We start from the raw sequence: 23745 nt of genomic DNA, 5'->3' as shown, positions 1-23745 counted from the left end.
GCAGCATTCACAAATGCAGGTGTTAGTTATTCAGCCATGGCCCATTCCTACCAGGGCAGTGTGAATACCTACCACTGGGAGAAGGCCCTATGCATCTCTGGAATCAGCCATCCTAATGGCCATGCTATTGATGGTGATGAGCTGGTCGAGGTCTTCTGGATTCAGGTTTCTCGTAGTCTTAGTCTTTAATACATTGAATGGTCCTACTTGAATCTGATCTTCGAAGACTGAGTCAGGTTTAATGTCAAAGTAGATCTCATTGATAGCCATGTTAAAAGTTGAGATAACTTCCTGTATTTAGCAGAGGAGCTGTCTATAGAGATTTCTGTTAAATGATTTTGTGTTCACAGTTTACATTTAAAAATGCCTCCACAATATTAATCTCCCCAAGTAGTTACATGTACAAAAGCTCACAGTATCTGTGGAAATATTCATCTTCTTTAGCCAGAGGGTCAATGAAAAACTGAAGAAATTTCTCAAAATTTTTTTTGCATGTTGCTATATTTATGTCTGCTCTGAAAATCACCAGTTTTTGATCTAGAGACTTGATTCCTGGTCACCAAATCTTCTGTTGCTGGCCCATCTGCAAATCTACCTGCTGACACTTTCATGCAGACCCCAGGTAAGGTCTCTGCCTCATGGGCGAGGCCCTAATACCACTGCTTGGCATTCCCTCTACCAAGAGCGAGGAGAGCCATGTCAGTGGTGAACTAACATCAAAATCAAGAGAAATAATGAACAGTGCATCACAGGAGATCTGTAACATAGTGCATCCTGCCTGGCGGGGCTTTGTAGGTCAGCTCCAGGCCAAGGTAGCATGTGCTGAAGCTGTCCTGCAGAGGTGGAATCCTCACCTCTACGTCTCTGAGAGAGAGATGCCTGACGTCCTCACTTGGAAGGAGGAAAAGTGGCCATACGCAGAGCAAGCAGGGTTCTGTTGGGCACCTGGCAGGTCATGCTCCCAGAGGCTTCAAGGAAAGGTTTTTTGGAAGTTTTAAAAATATATAAAGTATTAGAATTAATACATCTTTTATTTGAAGATGATATTAATGTCTACATGAAAAATACAAGAGAATAATCTATAAAGAAAGAAGAATCAGAAGTCAAGTATCCAAAGTTGATTAGGTCAGTCACAAAATATATTAAACATCAATAATTTTCTTAGGTACTGACAATAACTAATTTGAAAATATAATACAATAAAATAATTCATGATAGTGTGTATACATACATATACACATGCTGATACACATACTCAAAACTCTGCAAAAGTGTAATAGTAAATACAATTAAATGCAATGAAGAACTATAAATCTTTACTGAGGATTATAGAGATGACCATATGAATTGATACTATGTCCATGGATGGTGAAAATCAATATTTTAAAAATTATTAATTCTTACAAAAATATTCCATAAAATTTATATAAATAACAATGGTTTGGGGTATTGATGATATCTGGAAGAAATAAACATTTGAGAATTAACCTCTAACTTTTGAAACTGTGGAGGCACCTATTCTACCAATTCAAAAACAAATTATAAAGCCTCAACACTACAGTACCTTGGACAATGTCACCTCCTTCTTTACTGGACATTTATAGTACTTATGTTAACTGCAGTGCTTTTTAAGCCTTTGTGTCATCTCTCTAATTAGAATATAAATAAGTAAAGGATAGACATTCGTTCTTTAACTTCTTTGTCTTCTTGCAGCAGCACACAGGCTTTGTAAAGGGCTTACAGCATGCCCTTAAGACAGGCAGTCAGTGTTTAATTGGATGTAATTAAGACTTTTATCACTAGAATATTCCCTGACTTCCTTTGTGATGTTTGGTGCTGACTTCTTTTTAAGCTTTGCCCTCCCTTTCCCCTTTAGCTTTACATCGGAAGGCCAATTAAGAAAGCCCATCCTACACCTTCTTCTTTCACACCCATGGGAAATTTAAGCCTCACAAATCTCCAGACAAAGTAAATGGGAACTTTTTCCAGCTCAAACCCTTCACCACTCTAAAGGCCCAAGCTATTCCCTCTGCTTGGCTCAGACAGACTGGACCTGTGGTGCCCACTCTTCTCTCCTCAGGAGTCCCTGTGTGAGTGGCACATTTTCTCTCAAATTCTCTTTATGTGTAGGATTATCAGCCTCAATATCTGAACGGAATAACCAAAACACACAGCTGAGGCAAAGTAGTATGACTAGAAAAAAAAATCCATTTTTAAGATCATTTAGAAATGTGAGAAAAAAAGTACTAAAATGAACATTTCCAACATTTATGATTCAAACTTAACTTTTAAATACATAGAATGAATGTATTCCTTTCAAAAGTGTCACTGGGTCCTGGCTGGGTAACTCAGTTGGTCAGAGTATCATCACAATATGCCAAGGTTGTAGGTTCAATTCCCAGACAGGGCATATACAAGAACCAAACAGTGAGTGCATATAGTGAGACAACAAATCAATCTCTCTCTTCCCCCCCCCCTTTCCCTCCCCCCACCCATCTTTTCTAAGTGTCACTGGGCTGATAGCTTACAAAGACAAATATGCAAATATACCTCCCAAATACAGTTTCATAGTTATCATATTACATCATTGTTTTGATTATAAATTTTATAACAGCAACATTTTACATATTGAATTGTTCCAGGAGAAACCATGCCTTTAATGTTGTCTCTTTTTCCTCCTACTGATATTTTTACTAAATAAGTTTTGCCCAACCTCCTGAGATATTATACTGTTATTCTGCCTTTGTGAGAAAGCTTTAGGAAAACGAATATATTCAAGTTCTGCATCCTAGACATAATAAATTGGTAGAATCAGAGTTATGGTCAGTGATCTCTCTTGGGTTGTACCTGCCACCTATCTGCATAGATAGGGAGAATTTGGCAATACCTTGAGTTTAAATTGACTTACCCATTTTCAGTTAAAAAATATTTCTCTGCTAGTATACTCAATATATTTAATTCTCAAACACTTCGGTTGATAACCTATATCCTCATTAGAGTGATTCTTTTGCAAAGAGGAAGCAGTATCAAGAGAAAGATACAAGCTGCTAGTTTTCATCTGAAACATTTAACTCCTCCACTTTCTGGTTTTGTACTTCTAATTTACTTCTACTGCTAAATTTTTATATATTTCTCTGGATTTTCTAAATACATTCATGTTTCATTTGACTAGCTATTTCTCTTTTTGTTTCAGGAGAGAAAGCAAACACATGCAGAAAGAAGAAGGATAGGTAAAATAAAGAACGTGTGTCTCCAAATGGCTGGCACTTTTGTGGTACAGGAGAAATTTGTTTTATTAATCATTTCATTTTAAATACAAGAAGCTGTGTGAGACAAATGGAAAATGCCAGTAAGGATGACATGACAAAGAGGCTAATAAACTGCAGAATTCTTACACCACTGAGAGAAGCTGAACAGCATAAACTGCCTCCTGGGAATGGAGCAGGTAGCTAAGCCCAAGCAGGTCACAGCCAGGCTAAACAGCATACTGAGAGTGAAGAAGAATAAGGCCACCAAGTGCCAAATACTTCACAGATGCTGTGAAATATACATAGTAACTGTTTATAAATTAGACCTTTATTATAGCATAATTTAAAGATCATCACATCTAATATCATCTAAAGGAATAAAAAAACAGCTAACTCTAGTGCTCAGTTTTTTCAGCTGATGGAGCAGTGTAAAGAAAACAAAACAAAACTTTTGGTACTTTGTGACAGGCACCAAATTAATTTAAGCATCTCTAAGTCTAATGACATAACCAAAGCAATTTAAAATATTTCAACCACTAAGGTTTTACTTGTGCAAAATTCCCTTACAAATAGAAAAGGACTCCCTGTTTGGTGTATGTGTGGATTTTCTGACCTTTTATTTTTAAGACTTCATTTCTCCATTACACTGTTTTGTGCTTTGAATTGGAAGTATCTTAGGGGGCAAATCCTTCTAAAAGATGCCTCGTCAAAAAATGTTCTATTGTATCTTCTTTATAAAAACTTAGGAGGAGTAAAATGTTAGTTAGAAGTTACCTTCTTGATGGTCTCCAGCATGGAACGCCCTCCCTGCCAGGGCTTGGAGTTCTTCCTGATACAGGACAGACTTGCCATGCTATGCCACTTCCGGTCCTCCAGCTTCTTATGAAAAGCATTAGCAAGCAGAAGCACTGTGTCATATATGTAAAGGTTCGAAATCTGAAAAGACATTGCACAGTAATCATTAGAATCACTAACGCCAATCATCGAGACTATGGAGAAAATCATCAACTCAGCTGCTTCCATTCATGTCATAAATGGCCCATTTGCTGGATTATTTATTAAGCAGAAAACCTTTTTTTTAATTTTTTTTTCGGTTCTCCAGCAATTTTGCCATTGAGGATGAATTCTTGTCTGATTGTATGCTTCAATTGCTTTTTCAGCTTATTTAGGTGTGAAAGCGAAGATAAAAAAGAGAAGTTTCGACAGAGGCAAAGCTGTTAGTGTCAGACCTTAGAAAATCACTGTCCCTTATTTCTTTCTGAGGAGGTAAAGATCTAAGGAAGGGCTTAAGATTGGAAGGACAAACTGAAAATACATCTTCTGAATATGTCAAGATTTTGCTTTCTGGTTGTTCAGATGAAGAAATATCAGCTTGATCTTATGTATAGGATGAGTGTCATAAGTATGAAAACATGAAAGCAGCCATCTGTGTGAACATTTGTGGCTATGGGGTTCAGAAACAAAAAAATGTGAGGAACCAGCACCATTCATAACCATTACCTTAATCAGGTATACCTATACAAAATTACAACAGTTTCATTGGCTCCAAAAATGTGAAGTAACTGATACCGCTTTACTTGTTATTGTCAATCATTTGAATATTCTATCGGCTGATTTAAAAGAAAGATTTTCTGATTTAAAACAAATTGATTTCCCAACATGGATGATGCAGCCAATGTTAGTGGATTTGTCTGATATATCAAATATGCAGTATCAAGAAGAACTCGCAGAATTGCAAAATGATGAGTCAGTTAAAGCTTTATTTAATATCAAAGGAGCGATGGCATGGCTTTGTGAGGAAACAGAAATCAAATACCCAAATTCAACCAAATGTGCAAGAAAACTATTGCTACCATTTCCATCTTCATTTTTAACTGAATGTGGATTTAGTGCTGTAAATGATTTACTGGTAAAAAAAAGAAATCGGCTGGATATAACACAACGTGGAGACTTGAGACTACAACTAACCAAATTGGAACCTAAGATAAAATCTCTGTGCAGCAAGCATCAAGTGCAAGGATCACACTAAATTAAAATAATAAATCAATATAGAAAAATCTCTATTAAAATTATTTGGAATTTAAATTTCTGTTTTTCATTATATGTTTTTAAATTTTACTTACTGTGTTTTGTTAACAATTTCATAGTGATTTCTTCCTAGAACCTATCATTTATGTTTATTAAGTGAACAAATCAATTTTTTAATGTTAAAAATTATGTATGTTACATAGGGGGGGACATAAAAATTTTAGAAAGGTTAAGGTGGGGCGTGGCACAAAAAAGGTTGGGAAACACTGCTAACTGATTGCTTTAAGTGTGTATATGAAATTGTTGTGAAAGCATTCTTGATGTCTCTTTATCTTTCTCCAGTTAATTGATTTCCTCCACTACTCTATTCCTACGTATCAAGCTAGGTGAATCTAACCCTAAAAACTCTTCAGACACTCCCCAGTCCAGGGCTAATACCTCCCATAACACTCAGCACACACCTCTATTGAAACATACCATAATGCTAAGATTCTTTTAAAACCTGCCTTTCCCACCAGAATATAAGTTCCTTCTGGAGAGGGGCTCCATATTGTATATATTGTTCTCCTTTGTACTTCTGTTTTCCTTATTCTTTACTTACCCTTGACTTAGCCTAGAGGTTAGTACATAATTTGTTTTTGATAAATAGGTATTAAAAAGATCTGAGAAAAAAAAGAACGTCAAGTTTCCCATCAGGTAGGTTTGACAGAAGTCAAGAAGTGAGAAACTTGACAAGCCAGGTTTTCATACCTGACATGTCTGCGCACAACCTCTTGTGCATGTACTATATTTTGAGCATCCATTCAAGTGTTAAAGGTGAGTGTTTCATATTCAATATGTGACAGATATTATCAAATGACCATCTCTCCTCTTTGCTCACATTCCAAACTGCAGGACTAAAAGGGGGTGATGACATTCTCGACCATTTAATTACCCTACCCTTTCTTTCTCAGGCAGGTGCCTATTCTCTTTTGAGATTCATGCTTTCCTATGTCACACTTTGTAGCCCCTTTCTGCTGTCACCTGCTGACCTCCTGTTCACTCTTTATTCCTAAGGTCTTTGGCTTCCTCTTTCACAATGATGCCAAACTACCTCCCAGCATTAAAATGATCATTTTGATTTTTAAACAGATAATCTTTACTTTTATTCTGGTTACAATCAACATAAGTAACTATTCACTGGACACAAACACACACTTCTTCTAATACCTTAAACACAAGTATCCCACCATTTGATCAATCATTTCTCTCCACCTTACTGTCGCTACACTTGTTTTCTTTTTTTTTTCTTTTTTTTTTTTTTAATAATTTTATTTTTTTCATGGGGTGACATCAATAAATCAGGATACATATATTCAAAGATAACAAGTCCAGGTTATCTTGTCGTTCAATTATGTTGCATACCCACCACCCAAAGTCAGATTGTCCTCTGTCACCTTCTATCTTGTTTTCTTTGTGCCCCTCCCCACCCCCTTTCCCTCTCCCATTCCCCCCTCCCCCCCGTAACCACCACACTCTTATCAATGTCTCTTAGTTTCACTATTATGTCCCACCTACGTATGGAATAATACAGTTCCTGGTTTTTTCTGATTTACTTATTTCGCTTTGTATCATGTTATCAAGATCCCACCATTTTGCTGTAAATGTTCCGATGTCATCATTTCTTATGGCTGAGTAGTATTCCATAGTGTATATGTGCCACATCTTTATCCAGTCATCTATTGATGGGCTTTTTGGTTGTTTCCATGTCCTAGCCACTGTGAACAATGCTGCAATAAACATGGGGCTGCATGGCTACACTTGTTTTCTGACCTCTCCAAACTGCCGGCACCTATTTCCTCTATATGACAACCTTATAGTATTTGACACCATCTATTAGGTGCTCTGAAGCATACTCGTTCCTTAAGTTGTTCATCATCTGTTATAATTTCTAGGCTGTTCATCATCTAAGCTCTCTTCCTCTGTTCTCCTCTTATGTTTCTGTTCAAAGTTTAATACTCAGAATTGATACATCATTGAAAATATGATCTGACTAGGGAAAAGATAAACTGTCGCTCTTTATCTTAGAATAATGCTTCTGACAGACATAGAGACTAAGATTACATTAGAAAGGTTTAGAGCAAGTATGACTTGGGCTATGCTCATACCAAATCTAACTTCATCTTAACAGCCTTAAACAGCTGTCAAACCAGGTCTCATCCATCTAGACTTCCTGTAATTAATTTTGAACCTATACCTTATCTCTGTGAAATTTCAAATTTTAGGCTTATTGCAGTAAATATAAACAACTGGGATCTTGGTTATATAATACAACATAAGCTTTCCATCCTACCTTTATGTCATTTACAAGTTTGATGAGTATATTTTATTCATTTTCATTAATGTAGTGATAAACATTTTAAAAACATTAGGCACAAGAATAGAATCTTCTGGATGACCATAGAGAGTTCATTAAATTTCAAGAGTAGAATATTTATCAGTGTGGTTTGAATAGTCCTTTATTTTCACACTTCTCAAACTGAGGATAATAAAATCCCTGCTGGTAAATTGTAAAAAACAGAAAGCATTCAAAGCTACAGAACATATCTGAGCCATGTCAAAGTCATATCAATTTTGCTTGAAAATTTGGAACAAGAAAACTCAGTAATTTAGCTGACAAATTATTTGAAATAAATTCGTGTCATAATTTTTAAAGATAATAATGAGACCTTAACATATTGTAAACTTAAAAAAAAAATCTGAGGCCTTATTGTTTACTATTTTCTGCTCTTAGGAGTCCTTTGTTTAAAATGTTTGACTCATATCACTCTATCTAGACTTATTAATGTCTTCCTATCAGAATTTCATAAGAAAATTTATCAAATACTATATAAAAATCAATATAAAGTAAGTAGATTTATGATATTATCACAACCTAAAAAACATTAAATAGAATTTAGTTTGGCAGTGCTTGTTGTTTAGGAAGTTCTATTGTCTTATGTTTTTTTCTTTTTAAATGAGAGGAGGGGAGACAGAGAGACAGACACCTGCATGCGCCTGACTCAGATCCACCCAGCAAGCCCGAGGCTCCATGGAGCCATCCTCAGCACCTGCAGCCAACTCACTAGAACCATGGCTGCAGGAGGGGAAGAGAGAGAAAGAGAGAAGGGGGTAAGGGAGGGAAAGAAAAGCAGATGGTCGCTTCTCCTGTGTGCCCTGATCAGGAATCAAACCACGGACATCCACACACCAGGCCAACACTGTACCACTGAGCCAACCAGCCAGGTCCCCCTATTGTCTTATTAAAGTTCCTGAACCATGAATGTAATTATTTTAGAGCAGTACGGCACACTCTTACCATCTCCAAACCTTTTTATTTTTTCAAAAACAGTGGTTATTTTGTTTAAAAACTTGTATTTTAACCTCTTCACTTTGAAGACATTTTTTCTTAAATGGTGAAAACAGAAGCGGAAAGACTTAAACATTTTTGTTTTCTCTCCATTAGCAGGCAAGCTAACATTAGTTTTACCAAGCAGTAAGCTTACTTCATTTTTATTCATATTGTTAAAAACTCTGTTTCTAAGTAAAAGTTTTCTTTAACATTTCTTTTGCAACTTCAGTTGATCCTTGATTTTATTCTTTCTGGCATTAATTAAAAGATTTGGGAAACTTGCTTTTTGTTCTTTCTAAATCTTATTTCTCTTTGTCTGTACATTAAGTATATTAAAATATACAATAGCCCAGGGATTTCTACACAGGCTCATTGTACCCTCTTCTCCTCTGTTGTATTGATTATTGTGATTTTTATGTTGGGTTTTTAGTTTTAGAGCTCACTTGAGTCATATTTTCAAATATTTATTTTTTCTGAGCTATTCTTAACTGTACCTGGCTGATAAAAGTGTCTATGATCATATTTACCTGCATTGTTTTTATTGATAGATTCCAAGATGAGAGCTTTAACTTTTCAAAACCACTTACTCCCAAATTTTCAGTATTTTTCTTGTTGTTTCAACTTTATGAGATAACTTTTTTTTTTGTATTTTTCAAAATTAGAAGTGGGGAGGCAGTGAGACAGACTCTCACATGTACCCCACCAGGATCCGCCAGGCATGCCCACCGGAAGGCGATGCTCTGCCCATTGGGGATGTTGCTCCATTGCCACCAGAGCCATTATAGTCCCTGAAGCAGAGGTCATGGAGCCATCCTCAGTGCCCAGGCCAACTTTGCTCCAATGGAGCCTTGGCTGCAGGAGGGGAAGAGAAAAATAAAGAGGGAGGAGAGGGGGAAAGGTGGAGAAGCAGATGGATGCTTCTCCTGTGTGCCCTAACCAGGAATTGAACCTGGGACTTCCACATGCTGGGCTGATGCTCTACTGCTGAGCCAACGGGCCAGGGCAGGTAACATTTTTATCAAGGCAAATTTGTATACCAAATGTTCTGCTTTTAGTGGAACATTTCAAATCTAAATGTTAAGCGTTTAGATTTTTTAATTATATAAATCTTTACATATCAAAGTTTCTTTCAGATTCCCTCTTATATATTAAACACTCAAATTCTATTATGTATAAAAGGGAAGTTAATATGTAATAAATCCTCAAAGAAAAAGTAATTGTCTTGTTTTCTTCCAACTGTGTTACTGAGGGTAGTCAGATGAAATAGTGGGAGTAAAGGAGTGGTACTATTGTCTATATCCTCAATTTATGAGGTAAGTTGGAGAAACTAAAAGATAAATAAAATATTTGTTTCCTTGATTTCAAGAAATCAATTGAATCAGAAGGACTATGCTGTTAGGCAAATGTGCTTTAAAATACTGTAGTCACTTTCTGCTTTAATAATTTGTATACTTCCTCTACTTCTTTTCACAGAAACAATCTTCAATATATTAAGATTCCGAATTAAAATTCTTTCATGTTTTTCTACATTTAAAACTCTATCATATCCACATCAGTTACACTCATGACCAGTTAACATGGAAAGCTGGTTCATTATAATCACATTATTAATAAGATTGGCATTAAAATGTAAACAGGTCTTGTTAAGGTTTCAAGGTGACTTATTTTGATCATTGCCTTCTCCTACATTGAAATCAACAAATACAAAGGTGCAAAGTACTGTGATAGGTATGATGGGGGAAATAAAGATATACTAGTACTCTATGGGATTTTATGATACCAGGTCCTAGAGAAAACCCATTCTAAAAGAACTTAAAATCAGTAGGAAACAGAAAGTTTTATGGGAAATGATCCCTAAGTCAGTTACCTGGTAAATACACACTGTTCAGTATAATGGTAATAAGTATGAAGAAATAGTTGGATACGTAGTAACATAAAAAAAATCCAAACTTATCTCAAAATAGGGAGACTGTGGATTTATCACTCAAAAGAAGTGGTTTTTCCAAATTAACTGATATTTATCTCATTTTGGGGATGAACTATATATACGAGGGTCATATTTCCAAAATCTTCCAACAGAACATCTCTGAGTACTAAAACATCATCAATAGTAAACATTTTGAAGGAATAGTTTTCTGAAATATATATTTTTCTGACTTCTGAAATTAACCATGATATTATTTATTTATTTTTTTAATTGATTTTAGAGAGAGAGGAAGAGAGACAGACAGAAACATCAATCCGTTTCTGTATGTCCCTGACTGAGGATCAAACTGGCAACTTTGTGTACTGGGACAAAGCTCTAACCAACCAAGCCATCCAGCCAGGGTGACCATGACTTTAACATTTGTTTATATCTCAGAGTTCGTGTTTAAATACTAACCAATATCCTGGCAGTATACTATAGTGATACCATAAAGAACTGTTTTATGACACAGAGTTTTTACAAGGAAAGTCCTTTGCTGATAAGATACTTGATTTAGATTATCAGATTGATTTCTTTTCCTGTTTCTTGCTTTGCTAAAAAGTGCTCCTTATAGTTCCCTACTGTTGTCCATGTGCCTTCGTTTTGTAACACAACTTCCAAATTGACATACTAGATCTCTTTTGCAAAGAAAAATAAAACAAAAATATCTGATAGGATTTTCCTTAAGAAAAAGAAATAGGTTTTGGGTGAGTTCTTAAAGGGCATTTTTGTAAGTAAGCTACAAGGACTTGATGTTATCTATTTTGCTACTCAGAAATTTATTTCAAATTCTTTGTTGCAATTTTGGATACCAAAGATTATAGCTATATTCCATTTAAGTTAAGTATAGCTATATAATAATATAATATTTTTTCACATTTCTAAAAAAAATATTTATGAAGTACTTCAAACTGAACATTAATCTTAAAAAAAGTCTATGTCCTTGTTATGCCAAAAAAATGAAAAGCAAATTTATTACCTTAATAATTTGGAGTTTGACATTAAGGAGTGTCAATCTCAGATTCTACCATGAGAAATGTTATGCGTCTACCTGCTTGCTGAGAAGGAAACAACCTTTACTTATTATTATTAAACAAGTAGCTATTTTGCTAAAATAATGTTAAAATGATGAAAAACACAGGGTCTTAGTGTCCTTCCTAAGATACTTCAACTTCATAAATTGTGAGAGAAAGGTAATGGTTCAGAAATTGCAACGCTGCATAGTTCTAAATCCAATACAACTCAGAAACCTTGCTCTACAATTGTCAAATAAAGCACCATTGGAAAAAAATACTCTGACTCTTAGAATATACCTCCATATTCTGCGCAAACGGGTCCTTCGGATCACACAATGTTGAAGATATTCGATGGTTGCCACGGAAACATCGCTGACTTATATTCTGGGGAACAGGGAATGTCTGCCGAATGATGGTTAGCCTTCCAATTGACCTTCTCACAAGTTCCTGTACATCCATATCATTTATTTCCTATAAGATAAGAAATGGCAAAATTAGAAATGCTTTAATACAGCAACAGAAACAAAATCTTTTAAGTTATTATCTGGAAATGCTAAGGGATTGTTACTGTAATACATTTGCTTAATGCTTAGCCGTCATTCGAAAGAAAACAACATATGTATTCATTAAAATGATCGATTTATTTTTATTAGTTGTATATGCTTAAATTATATATTATATACATTAATGCCTAAATAATTCCAAGTGGAGCAACTGACTTAAAAATACTTTATTAATAATAATAAAGTATATTTAATAAATATACTTGTTATTAATAAATTATATATTTAAAGTATTACTTATTACATTGAACACTTTAGAAAAATATGTATTGTTTATATAGCAAGAGTCACAAAATCAGTTGCTATTATAATTCATTATTTATTAATGGATTTCAAAGTAATTTCAGTACCTAGGAAGACAGTTTCAATGTGAGAGTAATACAACAATGAAAAATAAAAAGGACTCTTAAATTAGGCAAGTAGAGTGAACAAGAGAAAATATTATTTTTAAAGATTTTTCCCAATTGTTTCTTAGAACTATCAGTGTTAGCCCATACATTTCTCTTGGTTAAAAACAGATTAGACAAAGTGCTCATCAAATGTTGAATAAACAAATTAGCATGTCATTGTGGTCTTAATATAAAATTTTAAAGGTCTGTTGATTAATACAATGTGAACCAGGATGAGTGAATGAAGAAATCTATTGCTGTTTATCCAAAATTAATGTTATTTTGCATATGAGTGTTTGCTGAACTTAAAGAAGTGTATTTTATACTTCCTTCTCCCCTGCCTCCCAACAGCAGTTTTACATTTTAGAATTTAGCTCAATTGTGGATGTAAAAATGAAATGTTTTTATAACATATATCTGTTCTAATTTGAATTAAAATTAATGTGATCAGAACAAATTTGAGTTTATGGCAGTCTTTACTAAAGCAGTTTGTGCTACATAGTGTCCATTGGAACCTTTTAAATCATCCAAGTTTGTAATGAACATATTATTAGTTATAGTAGATTCTTATAACAACAGAAATAAAAGATTTGACATGAGATAAATTTTAGAATGCAGTGAGCATTTATCAGCTGGGTTCAACAAATTATTATAGAATAATAAAAGACAAAATGCCTATTTACAAATGTAAATTTTCTTCTTTACTGGACTAATCACATGTTATTCTTCTATGTAGCATATATTAGCTTTAAAACTCATCCTTTATTTATGATTTTATAAAATACAGATTTTCAAAAATAACACCTTCCCTCAGCTGTATCCAGTATAATTATCGTGGATTTTTGGTTCAATAATCCTTAATGTACCATAAAAAATGTTGTTGTTTTTTCCATTTAAAATGCCATGTTTTTCTTTTAGTCTCTGTCATTTCACAGGCTACCAAAAACTCTGTCTGGCAAAAAGCAGGTCATGTTTTATTTTTCTGTCACCCACTCACATAGCAGAATTAAAAATTTTCTTTCAACATCACTTTTAGCCTTAACCTTAAAAAGAAATCTCTTAAAATTAATTAATATTGCTATGCAGTGTCTTTACACTTTCATAATTAAAATTCCATATTACACAGGTATTTTCATTTAAAAGGCAGTAAAACTTTTACCACTTTCTCATAATATTAACTGAATTGTGCTTTTTTTTCTTTAGCAATACTAAGTTTTATCAACATTTTATCAAACAGCATTATGTTTACCTGACCACGATAAACTTCAATTCAGCAAATTAGAATAAAAACTTACATTTATTAGTGCCTACCATATGTTAAACAAAAAACTAAGATAATCTGTTATCTTATTTTCTGATGAAAACAGAACAACAGAGAATCAGGTACTGTTATTCTCATGATGAATAAAGAACCGGAGAGATTCCAAGACTTCTTTAAAATATTTTGTTACTAATTTAAACATGTCATCAAATGAGACATTCTCTAAAGTAATTAATTATCCAAGAAGTCCATATTTCCTTACAAAAATTATTTGGATCAATATTAACAAGTGATAGAATTTAAAACTATAAAGATATATTATTTCAGTATGTAATAGCTTAATGAATCTATAAGGAATGATAAAGTCATCTATAAGGAATCAAAATCTTTAAGAAGGCAATTTTAAACCCACAAAACAGAATGATTGCCTTTCATAGGTTCCAAAAACTGGAGTTCTTAGATTTCTAAGCAACTAGCTTAGACATTCTGAGGAAATACCAATTTGAATTGAATATATTTTGCCTATTATTATTTGAGGAAGGGAAAAGAAAGCAATTTTCTGGAAGGAAGAAATCTGCCATTCTGAATGAAAATAACAGACAGTCTGTCTCAAAAAATTCACTTCCAATTTTACTTTTAACACACGATTTCAAAAATTTTTGATAGTGATATAAAAACATGATTAGGCAGCTATTTTGTGTGTGTGTGTGTGTTGTGACAGAGATATAGAGAGGGACAGATAGGGACAGACAGACAAGAAAGGAGAGGGATGAGAAGCATCAGTTCTTCATTGTGGCACCTTAGTTGTTCATTAACTGCTTTCTCATATGTGCCTTGTACGGGAGGCTACAGCAAAGTGAGTAACCCCTTGCTCAAGCCAGCGACCTTGTGCTCAAGCCAGCAACCATGGGGTCATGTCTATGATCCCATGCTCAAGCCAGCGACCTCATACTCAAGCTGGATGAAAGAGGCATAATATTATAATAAAAATTGACGAATATGTTTCAGTATACTTATATTTTCTCTTTTTTTACTTCTTTAGGATCAAGGCATATAGTTTTATTTTCCACCAAAAAACAAAATACATGAATAATCAAAAATTATTAAGAATCAAGTCAATACATCCAAGAAAATATTCTGTTGCTGCGATAGTTTATGTAGGGTGAACCTTGAAGAGTGTAGGAATGAAAAAACCAGAAAGCTAAAATATCTGGTAGCAATACAACTCCATCCAGAAAAAGCCACTTCTGAGAACAAATCTTTTAAGAAAATTAGATCAATTTTGAATCTTTTTAGGATATCAGCTTTAGGCTTAAATTAATAGCATTCTGATCCTCTGCCCATGTTTTAATTGGATTGTTTTTGTTTTTGTGGGATTTTTTATTTTTTTTGGTGTTGAGTTTTTTAAGCTCTTTACAAATTTTGGATATTTCTTATCAGATGTAGCAGTGATTATATTCTCTCATATCATTTTGTTGATGGTTTCCTTTGCTGAGCAAAACTTTTTAATTGGATATAGTCCCATTTCTTTATCTTTTTCTTCATTTCCTTTGGCTGAGGATATATATCTAAAAAAATATTTCTACGACAAATGTACAAAATTTTACTGCCCATGTTTCTTCTAGCATGTTTATAGTTTTGTGCTTTTCTAAAGAGGACATAGAGATGGCCAACAGACATATGAAAAAAATCTCAATGTCACTAATCATCAGATTTGCAAAGTAAAACCATGATGAGATATCACCTCACACCTGTCAGTATAGTTATTATCAATAAATTAACAAAGAGCAAGTGTTAGCGAATATATGGAGAAAACAGAATTCTCGTGCACTGTTGATGGGAATGCAGATTGGTACAGCTACTGTCAAAAGCAGTATTGGAGTTTTCTCAAAAAATTAAAAATGGAACTTCTTTTTGACCCAGCGATCCCACTCCTGAGAGTATACCTAAAAATTCTGGAACACTAATTTGAAAAAATACATGCACCTCTACATTCATTGAAGCGTTATTTCCAATAACCAAGATCTGGAAGCAGCCCAAGTGCCCATCAGAAGATGAGTGAATAAAAAAGCTGTGGTACATTTACACAATGGAACACTACATGACCACAATTGAGAAGGAAATATTTTTTTTTTTTGTGCAGTATGGATGGCTATGGAGATCATTATGCTAAGTGAAATAAATCAATCAGAGAAAGACAAGTAAGTACTATATGATTTTACTCATGTGGAATCTAGTGAAGAAAATGCACTAATAAGTGAAATAGAAGACATAGATAGAGCAGGCTGACAGCTGTCGGGTGTAGGGATGTTTGGTGTGGGAGGTGGAGGGATAAAGGTATGAAGATCTGACTTGGGGGGAGTGAACACACAATATTGTGTACAGAGATGGGTTGCAGAACTGGGCACATGAAAACTGTATAATTATGTTACCCAGTGTCACTCCAATAAAATTCAATTTGAAAAAAATAATATAATTGCAGGGAAGAAAAGACTCTCAAAATCCAGTAGATTGGATGAGAACCTATAAACGATTTCAGAGGAGGAATCCCTCCTCCTTTCCCAATGCTTTTACTTCTTTTCATCTAACAAAGTTCCTGGCTTATAGTAGAAACTCAAGAAAATACCTAATGAATGAATCAATGGCAAGTTTTCACAAAACTATCATATCTTCTGAAGATAGATATCTGAAACACTGGGATGCTATAATAACTTTAACAATTCTGAATAAAGCAGATTTTAAGAATGATATTAAGCAGTGTATTACTACATGGTGTAGTTTGAAAAGATTATGTTTTTTTGTAGTTGTTTTTGTTAATATGTTTATATTCTTCATGCCTTAGCAAAGATGATTCTTTGATGCTTCTATAAAATTTAACATTAATACCAACATAATTATACCAACATTATGTGCAAGTGTGGAATAAAACCAGCTGTGGGCTGTATACCAGCAGGAAGAGGAGCAGAATGGAAACTCTCTGCTTGACAGATTAGTAGTGAGCAGTTCAATTAATCACTAAACTAGAAAAAATGAAAAGCATCCATTACCCATACAAGCTTTTTAAATCTCAACAACAACAATGACTTCTCCTTAATTGCAGAACTCAGCAGTGATTAACAGAGAATAATGACTTAAACTATTTAAATAAGACATCTGGGCACCAAAGATCAGGTGCAGTATTATCAGGAAATAGAAACTGCACATAACATTACACTTATTGTAGCTCTAAAAAGTGTGTATCTTCCTGTCTGAATTTCTAACTTTTGTAAAGCATAAATAAAGAGCTAGGGCATGTGCTCCGGGACCCTGAAGGTGTGATAATACTTTCATGAAAAGGCTATTCTGAGCTTCATCCACCGATTGTAGGGAAAAGATAAATACCATTATCAACTACTAACATATGATTGATTACATCGTAAGAGCTAGCACAGTGTCTCACTAGGATAGGACAGGTAATGCAAATGAAAAAATATATATATTGTTTTCAACTTTCTACATCAATTTATATCGTAATGTACAACAACTTTGATTTATAGTCTCTCTATAAAAAAGTATTGATGCAATCACATTAAATGAATTATTTTCAACCCATTTTTAAATCAGCAATAAAATAGTAGCTACACAAACCAATCTAGACAGATTCATGTTTTCCATGTTCAATTAAAATGGGTGTTTGCATGTTGTTAGGGTTTATTGTTGTTTTTACTTCTAGAGTTTATTAGCTTCCTACAAAATTTGAAAAATCCATGTTACTTCTTTTATGGGCACTACTGTAAATTATGATTCACCCATTATTTGTATACACAAGGCTGTAAGTGAAGTAAAGGTAATGAGAGTCAATTTTCTGAGCATATTTCAAAGAGAATGAGGTGGCTGAATGAAATCACATGGAAGTAAAAGTGCTGACTGCGGATATAATGACAAGTGGGAGGAGGTGATGGAAACAGAAAATACACTGTTTTGTCTATATTAGGTTTGAACCTAATATAGACAAAAGTAATAACCAATAAATACACTGTGGGCTGTGAACATTGGGTTTTTCAAAAACTGGGTGGTATTGGCTTGTCTAAAATAATGACACCTCTACTCAAGGACTAGTTAAAAGGCTGTGGGTAAAGAAGAGATTAAGAAGTACAGTAATGGTAAATGGTAGTTTTAGTTACAACAGTAGAAAACCCAAGTGTAAAGGAGCAGAAAAATCATTGAGGTCTTCTATTCTGTCTTCTAGATTTCTAACATTTGTTGAGTTATTTGCTGGTAGATGATTTGTTTGTATGGATGTTTTATTTGTAAAATAGTGGTTCAAACTATTGAACATTCATCTAAAGACAGCATTGGCTCTTCTAAGATTTTGTCATAAAATTCAATGATTACTTCTACAAAATAAACCATAATGTTTATGAAAGATATACTAAAATATAAACTGTTATTATTCTTTCCATGATATTCACCATCAATAAAATGCATGTCTGTCTACTCAGTCAGACCTCATTTATATAACATGAAGGAGTGATTTCTTCTGCCATACAAATTGATGCACAAGCAGTAAATATATGACCACTGGTGTTCTGGAGAGATTTACGGGGTTTATGCTTTTAAGATTCAGATAGTTTTACAAGTTCTATTGGATATAAAAATTTAATTAATTCAGTGAACCCATTCTTTGACCTTATCAAAGAATAGAAGAAAATGAGTATTTCCATTTAATGATTATAAGTATTAACTAGTTTGATTAATCTATGTCTCTAAGGAGGCAATAAATCACTTTTTTTCCTTAGCCAACACTATTGATATGAACAAGTGAAATGACTCCAATGTGTTTTACATTGGGATATCAATGTGATCTGTTCCCCAACAGAAGGTGGGTGTAAGACAAAAACAAGGAATTAAGATTCTCCATTTTAAAAAATAGTAATTTAGAAAATAATTAAGTTAAGAAAAACTAATAGGGTAAATAGCTCCCATAAGATTAAAGTTGAGGTAGCAGAAATTTCAAATATATACTCTATAAGGAGAATTATAAGTACATAAAAAAGCAAAAACAACCAAATCTTTAATCTAAAAAACACTGTTTTAAATCTTTATCATCACTTAATAGTTGCATAATATTTAGCAAACTTAAATTTCTTTAAACCTTAAATTCCTTGCAGAAAAATAGCAGTGAAAATGTCTAATTTGAAAAGTTATCCTGCAAGTTTCTTAAGTTTCTCTTTCCCTCCCCTCTATCCTGATCCTTCATTATTCTAGATGGAAATTGAGAGGTATTAGAAAATCAGAGTGTATCAAAACTTCATTGACAAGAGATGTCACACATACACATCACCTGTGAGGATCTCAGAAAAAGACAGATCTTGATTTGAAACAAAAAGTTATAACAAGCCCTGGCCGGTTGGCTCAGTGGTAGAGCATCGGCCTGGCATGCAGGAGTCCTGGGTTCGATTCCCAGCTAGGGCACACAGGAGAAGTGCCCATCTGCTTCTCCACCCCTCCCCCTCTCCTTCCTCTCTGTCTCTCTCTTCCCCTCCCATAGCCAAGGCTCCATTGGAGCAAAGTTGGCCCAGGCACTGAGGATGGCTCTGTGGCCTCTGCCTCAGGCTCTAGAATGGCTCTGGTTGCAACAGAGCAATACCCCAGATGGGCAGAGCATCGCCCCCTGGTGGGCGTGCCGGGTAGATCCTGGTCGGGCGCATGCGGGAGTCTGTCTGACTGCCTCTCCATTTCCAACTTCAGAAAAATAAAAAAAAATTAAAATTAAAAAAATTAAAAAAAAAGTTATAACAATAAATCATTAAGTTTGGCCAACCAAACTCAGGCTTACAAGATGTTTCCAGTTGTTTGTTTGTTTTTTTCCACTGAGTTTTAAAAAAAACAAAAACAGTCCACCAATGAAACATGGTGTAGAGATAACAACATCACGGTGGAAATTATTTATATTTTCATTTTTCTATGTAGAAAGAGGCAAATTTTCTATTCTCCATGAACCTCATTCCTTTAGTAACTCAAGTAGTATTTAATACTCAGAGAAATAATAGGTGAGATAGTGATCTCTGACTTAAATGTGCTGTGGTCGTTATTGGAGTACCATTTATCAGGGTACTGTGCTAATATTATTAGATATGCCTGACCAGGCGAAAGTGCAGTGGATAGAGCATCAGCTTGGGATGCAGAGGAACCAGGTTCGAAACCCCAAGGTTGCCGGCTTGAGTGCAGGCTCATCTGACTTGAGCACAGGCTCACCAGCTTGAGCCCAGTGTAAATAGCTTGAGTGTAGGATCATAAATATGACCCCATGGTTGCTTGCTGGCTTGAAGCCCAAGGTTGCTGGCTTAAGCAAGGGGTCACTATCTCAGCTGGAGCCCCTCCCGGTCAAGACACATATGAGAAAGCAATCAATGAACAATTAAGGTGCCGCAATGAAGAATTGATGTTTCTCATCTCTCTGCCTTCCTGTCTGTCTGTCCTTTTCTTTCACTCTCAAAAAAAAAAAAAAAAAAGAGATTATTAGATAAAATCTCAATTTTTATAATGAACTTGTAAGGTAAATGTTATTAGAGTTACTTTACAACTAAAAAACAGGATGATTATATTAAATATCCAAAATAATATAGCTAACCAATTTTCGAGCCAGGACTGATCCAATCTTGCTGACTACAAAACTAGAATTCTTATCAAAAATGCTATTATTTCCCCTGAAACACAATTTATTGTTCTTTAATTCAATATTTAGTATCTAGTAATAAATAATACATATTTTATTCATAAGTAATAGATTTGGTTGAATGTCAGGTATTGTTGAGGACAAAGCCACATGATCTCATTTATTTGTCCATGACTAATCTACTCATTGTCCTTTCGGAATCTGACTGGCAGGTGCTAGGAAAAAATGCATTTCACAAGACTCTCATATTGCAATGTATTTTTAGTCTTATGTATTGCCTTTACAAGAGTCAAAAAACTTTCAAAAGGAATTTGACAAGTTGATGGATTTTAAAACAGTTGTATTCCAAACAGTTGTATTACTTTATGAAAGGGAAAAAAAATCTGTTCTTGTTTATTCATATTCCTATGCTGAATTACTTATGGGGGGTGTATATAAAAAGTTCCAGAAACAACATTAAAATATAAAGGGAATACTGCACTCCACTGGGAGGAATTCACTTTGCTTACAAAGAGGAACCGTACTTTTTATAAAGATGCTTTCCCAAAGCAGGCATGTGTTCAAATGGAAAAGGCTAAAAGATATTCAGTGGGGAAGATACTCTCCATTTATTTTATTCATACAAAGCCCTTTATAATTAAAAATAATTCTTTATCCTAATTTTATTTAACAGAATCCACTCAGTAAGCTGGACATTTATATTATGTTGTGTTTCTGCTTAGAAATTCAAGGCCATAGGAAATACTGTGACTGTACATATAAAAACAGCACCCAGAGTTGACAATAAGGTTTAGTTGGTTTTACCTCATTTATAATGATCCAGTGACAGTCAAAAGCAACCAAGTTAGTCTCCACAACCTAGAACAGAAAACAAACCAGCTATCAGTCAGTATTAATTATGAAAAGTACACCAAGTTAAAAGGCTATACTTTGCAAAAAGAAAATAAAAAGGAATCACATGTTAGAAAGGTCATTATTCAATTAAGATTGAAAACTGTTAGCCAAATGCTACAGATTCAAGCATTTGTGTTTGGATGTATTGAGGCAGTATAGACTTGCTAAGTAAGATTGAAAACATAATTATTCAAAAGCATAGAAAAACAGGTTTCAACTAAAAATAATATAACACTGTGTAGTTGTTTAACTGAAAGTAGAGTTCAAATCAGATTTCTTATTTCAAATACACCTTGATAGCTTTTCCTATTATTCACCTAATAAATATCTAAGTACATATTCCTCTACAATCATTCTTATTTTATAACACTTCCCTGTTTATATGCTTGCTATTGTCTTGTAAAGTATACTGTTCTTTGTTCTGAATAGCATTGTGCATATAATCTAAGGAGATCCATTTGTTAAATTATCTGAATTTAAAAGTTAAAAGCAATAAAAATTATATTAGCATTAAGTAATGGGTGGGTAATTTCAGTAGCTTTCAAATTACTAATGACATGAACGAAAATAAAATGTATGTAGAAGGAAATGTAAACAATATATAGGTAGCAATTATGGTGACTAACGGATAAATCAATTCGAAATGATTCTTGGCTTTAGGTAAAAAAGTAAGCCGTGTGTGTGTGTGTGTGTGTGTGTGTGTGTGTGTGTGTGTGTGTGTGTGTGAAGTAAAGGTAGCTTTTGTATGGGAGTTTCCATTCTATCCAATCTTATCATACACATTTTAAGACATGTTCTTGTAATTCATACAATGGGGCACATAGGCATATAATGGACGAGACTCGTGTTGTAAGAGATTATTCCATTACTTTCCACAATAATATCCAAAGATTGAGCTTTAAATAGAGATGCTTTCTAATAAATAGCAAGGAATTTTTAGAAAGAGTGAATTGCGTTTTGGTGGTTAGTCTTTTGTACTCCTGAAGAAGTATCTACTAAAAGAAATATCCAATCACAAGAAGTACAACTGCAAATATTTATATATTTCTTATATGATGTAATGCTGTCTCAAAACGTAATTATTTGCAGAATATCTGTTTTTTAAATTTTGGTATAAATTTTATATGATTTTAATATACATCATATTGGTTCCAATGATATTAATGAGATGCATAAATAATATATGATCATAGAAGTTATCATATATTTTCTATTTTAGTTATATCATCATTTTTTAAATACACACATGTTCCACTTATATGTGAAAGTTAATGTAGCAGATATAACCCATTAAGCCTTTTAGTTTTAGCTAAAAAAATCATTTTATACCAATAATTGCAGCCTTTATTTCTAATTTTATGATTATTTTTCTTTAACTGTCTCAGTGACAAATAAATCATCAGTAATTTACTAACAATAAATAGTGTTATAAAATTAGTAGAATTCCATAAGAACTTACAGAAATATAAGTCAAAAACTCAAATATAAGAAAAATAATTATCTGGATAAAAAGAAAAGAAATTTGTTATAGATGAGGAAGAAATGACTCAAATATGAAAAATAGGCAAATTCAGGGAAAAGAGTAATGAAAGCTAAGCTATAGATTGAAAGTATTTCTGAAGCAATAATAGTAGTAGAGTGAAGAGATGACTTAATTGAGTTTAAATTGTTTTCATCTGTACCATGTGGCCAGATTAAGCAAAATTCATGCTATGGGAATTCTGCATTAACTGTAAAACTTAATAAGTAAAAATTGTTTTGTGCAACAGAATTTATGAAATAAGTAGAAGGTAAGAGTTACAATGAGAACTTATTGATAATTTAAAACTTACTCATCTTTCACATTATCTGTCTTTAAATGGACTTACAGACAATAGCGGGAAATACTATACCAGGGGTCCCCAAACTTTTTTTTTTTTTGGTATTTTTCTGAAGTTGGAAACGGGGAGGCAGTCTGACAGACTCCTGCATGCGCCCGACCAGGATCCACCCGGCATGCCCACCAGGGGGCGATGCTCTTCCCATCTGGAAAGCAGATGCTCTGTTGCAACCAGAGGCATTCTAGTGCCTGAGGCAGAGACATAGAGCCATCCTCAGCGCCTGGGCCAACTTTGCTCCAATGGAGCCTTGGCTGTGAGAGGGGAAGAGAGAGACAGAGAGGAAGGAGAGGGGGAGGGGTGGAGAAGTAGATGGGCGCTTCTCCTGTGTGCCCTGGCTGGGAATCAAACCCGGGACTCCTGCACGCCAGGCTGACACTCTACCACTGAGCCATCAGCCAGGGCCTGACCCCAAACTTTTTACACAGGGGGCCAGTTCACTGTCCCTCAGACCATTGGAGTGCTGGACTATAAA

General features: G+C 34.2%; 1 protein-coding gene and 1 pseudogene across 2 annotated transcripts in view; both read right to left on the bottom strand.

Annotated features, from left to right (window-relative positions):
- GRID2 (glutamate ionotropic receptor delta type subunit 2) overlaps positions 1 to 23745 on the bottom strand; it is a 1621553-nt gene that overhangs the window by 643689 nt on the left and 954119 nt on the right. For both annotated transcript variants that reach the window (XM_066385691.1, XM_066385692.1), the window contains 3 exons: positions 21304 to 21357; positions 11926 to 12099; positions 4023 to 4184 (listed from right to left, as the gene is read on the bottom strand). In XM_066385691.1, coding sequence (XP_066241788.1) covers positions 4023 to 4184; positions 11926 to 12099; positions 21304 to 21357 — 390 coding nt within the window. The remainder of the gene's footprint in view (positions 1 to 4022; positions 4185 to 11925; positions 12100 to 21303; positions 21358 to 23745) is intronic.
- Positions 88 to 2912, bottom strand: LOC136405563 (DNA replication licensing factor MCM4 pseudogene; annotated as a pseudogene).

Source organism: Saccopteryx leptura, chromosome 5 (assembly GCF_036850995.1).
Source record: "Saccopteryx leptura isolate mSacLep1 chromosome 5, mSacLep1_pri_phased_curated, whole genome shotgun sequence".
NCBI classification, from domain to species: domain Eukaryota; kingdom Metazoa; phylum Chordata; class Mammalia; order Chiroptera; family Emballonuridae; genus Saccopteryx; species Saccopteryx leptura.
This window is presented reverse-complemented; position numbering and strand designations above follow the sequence as displayed.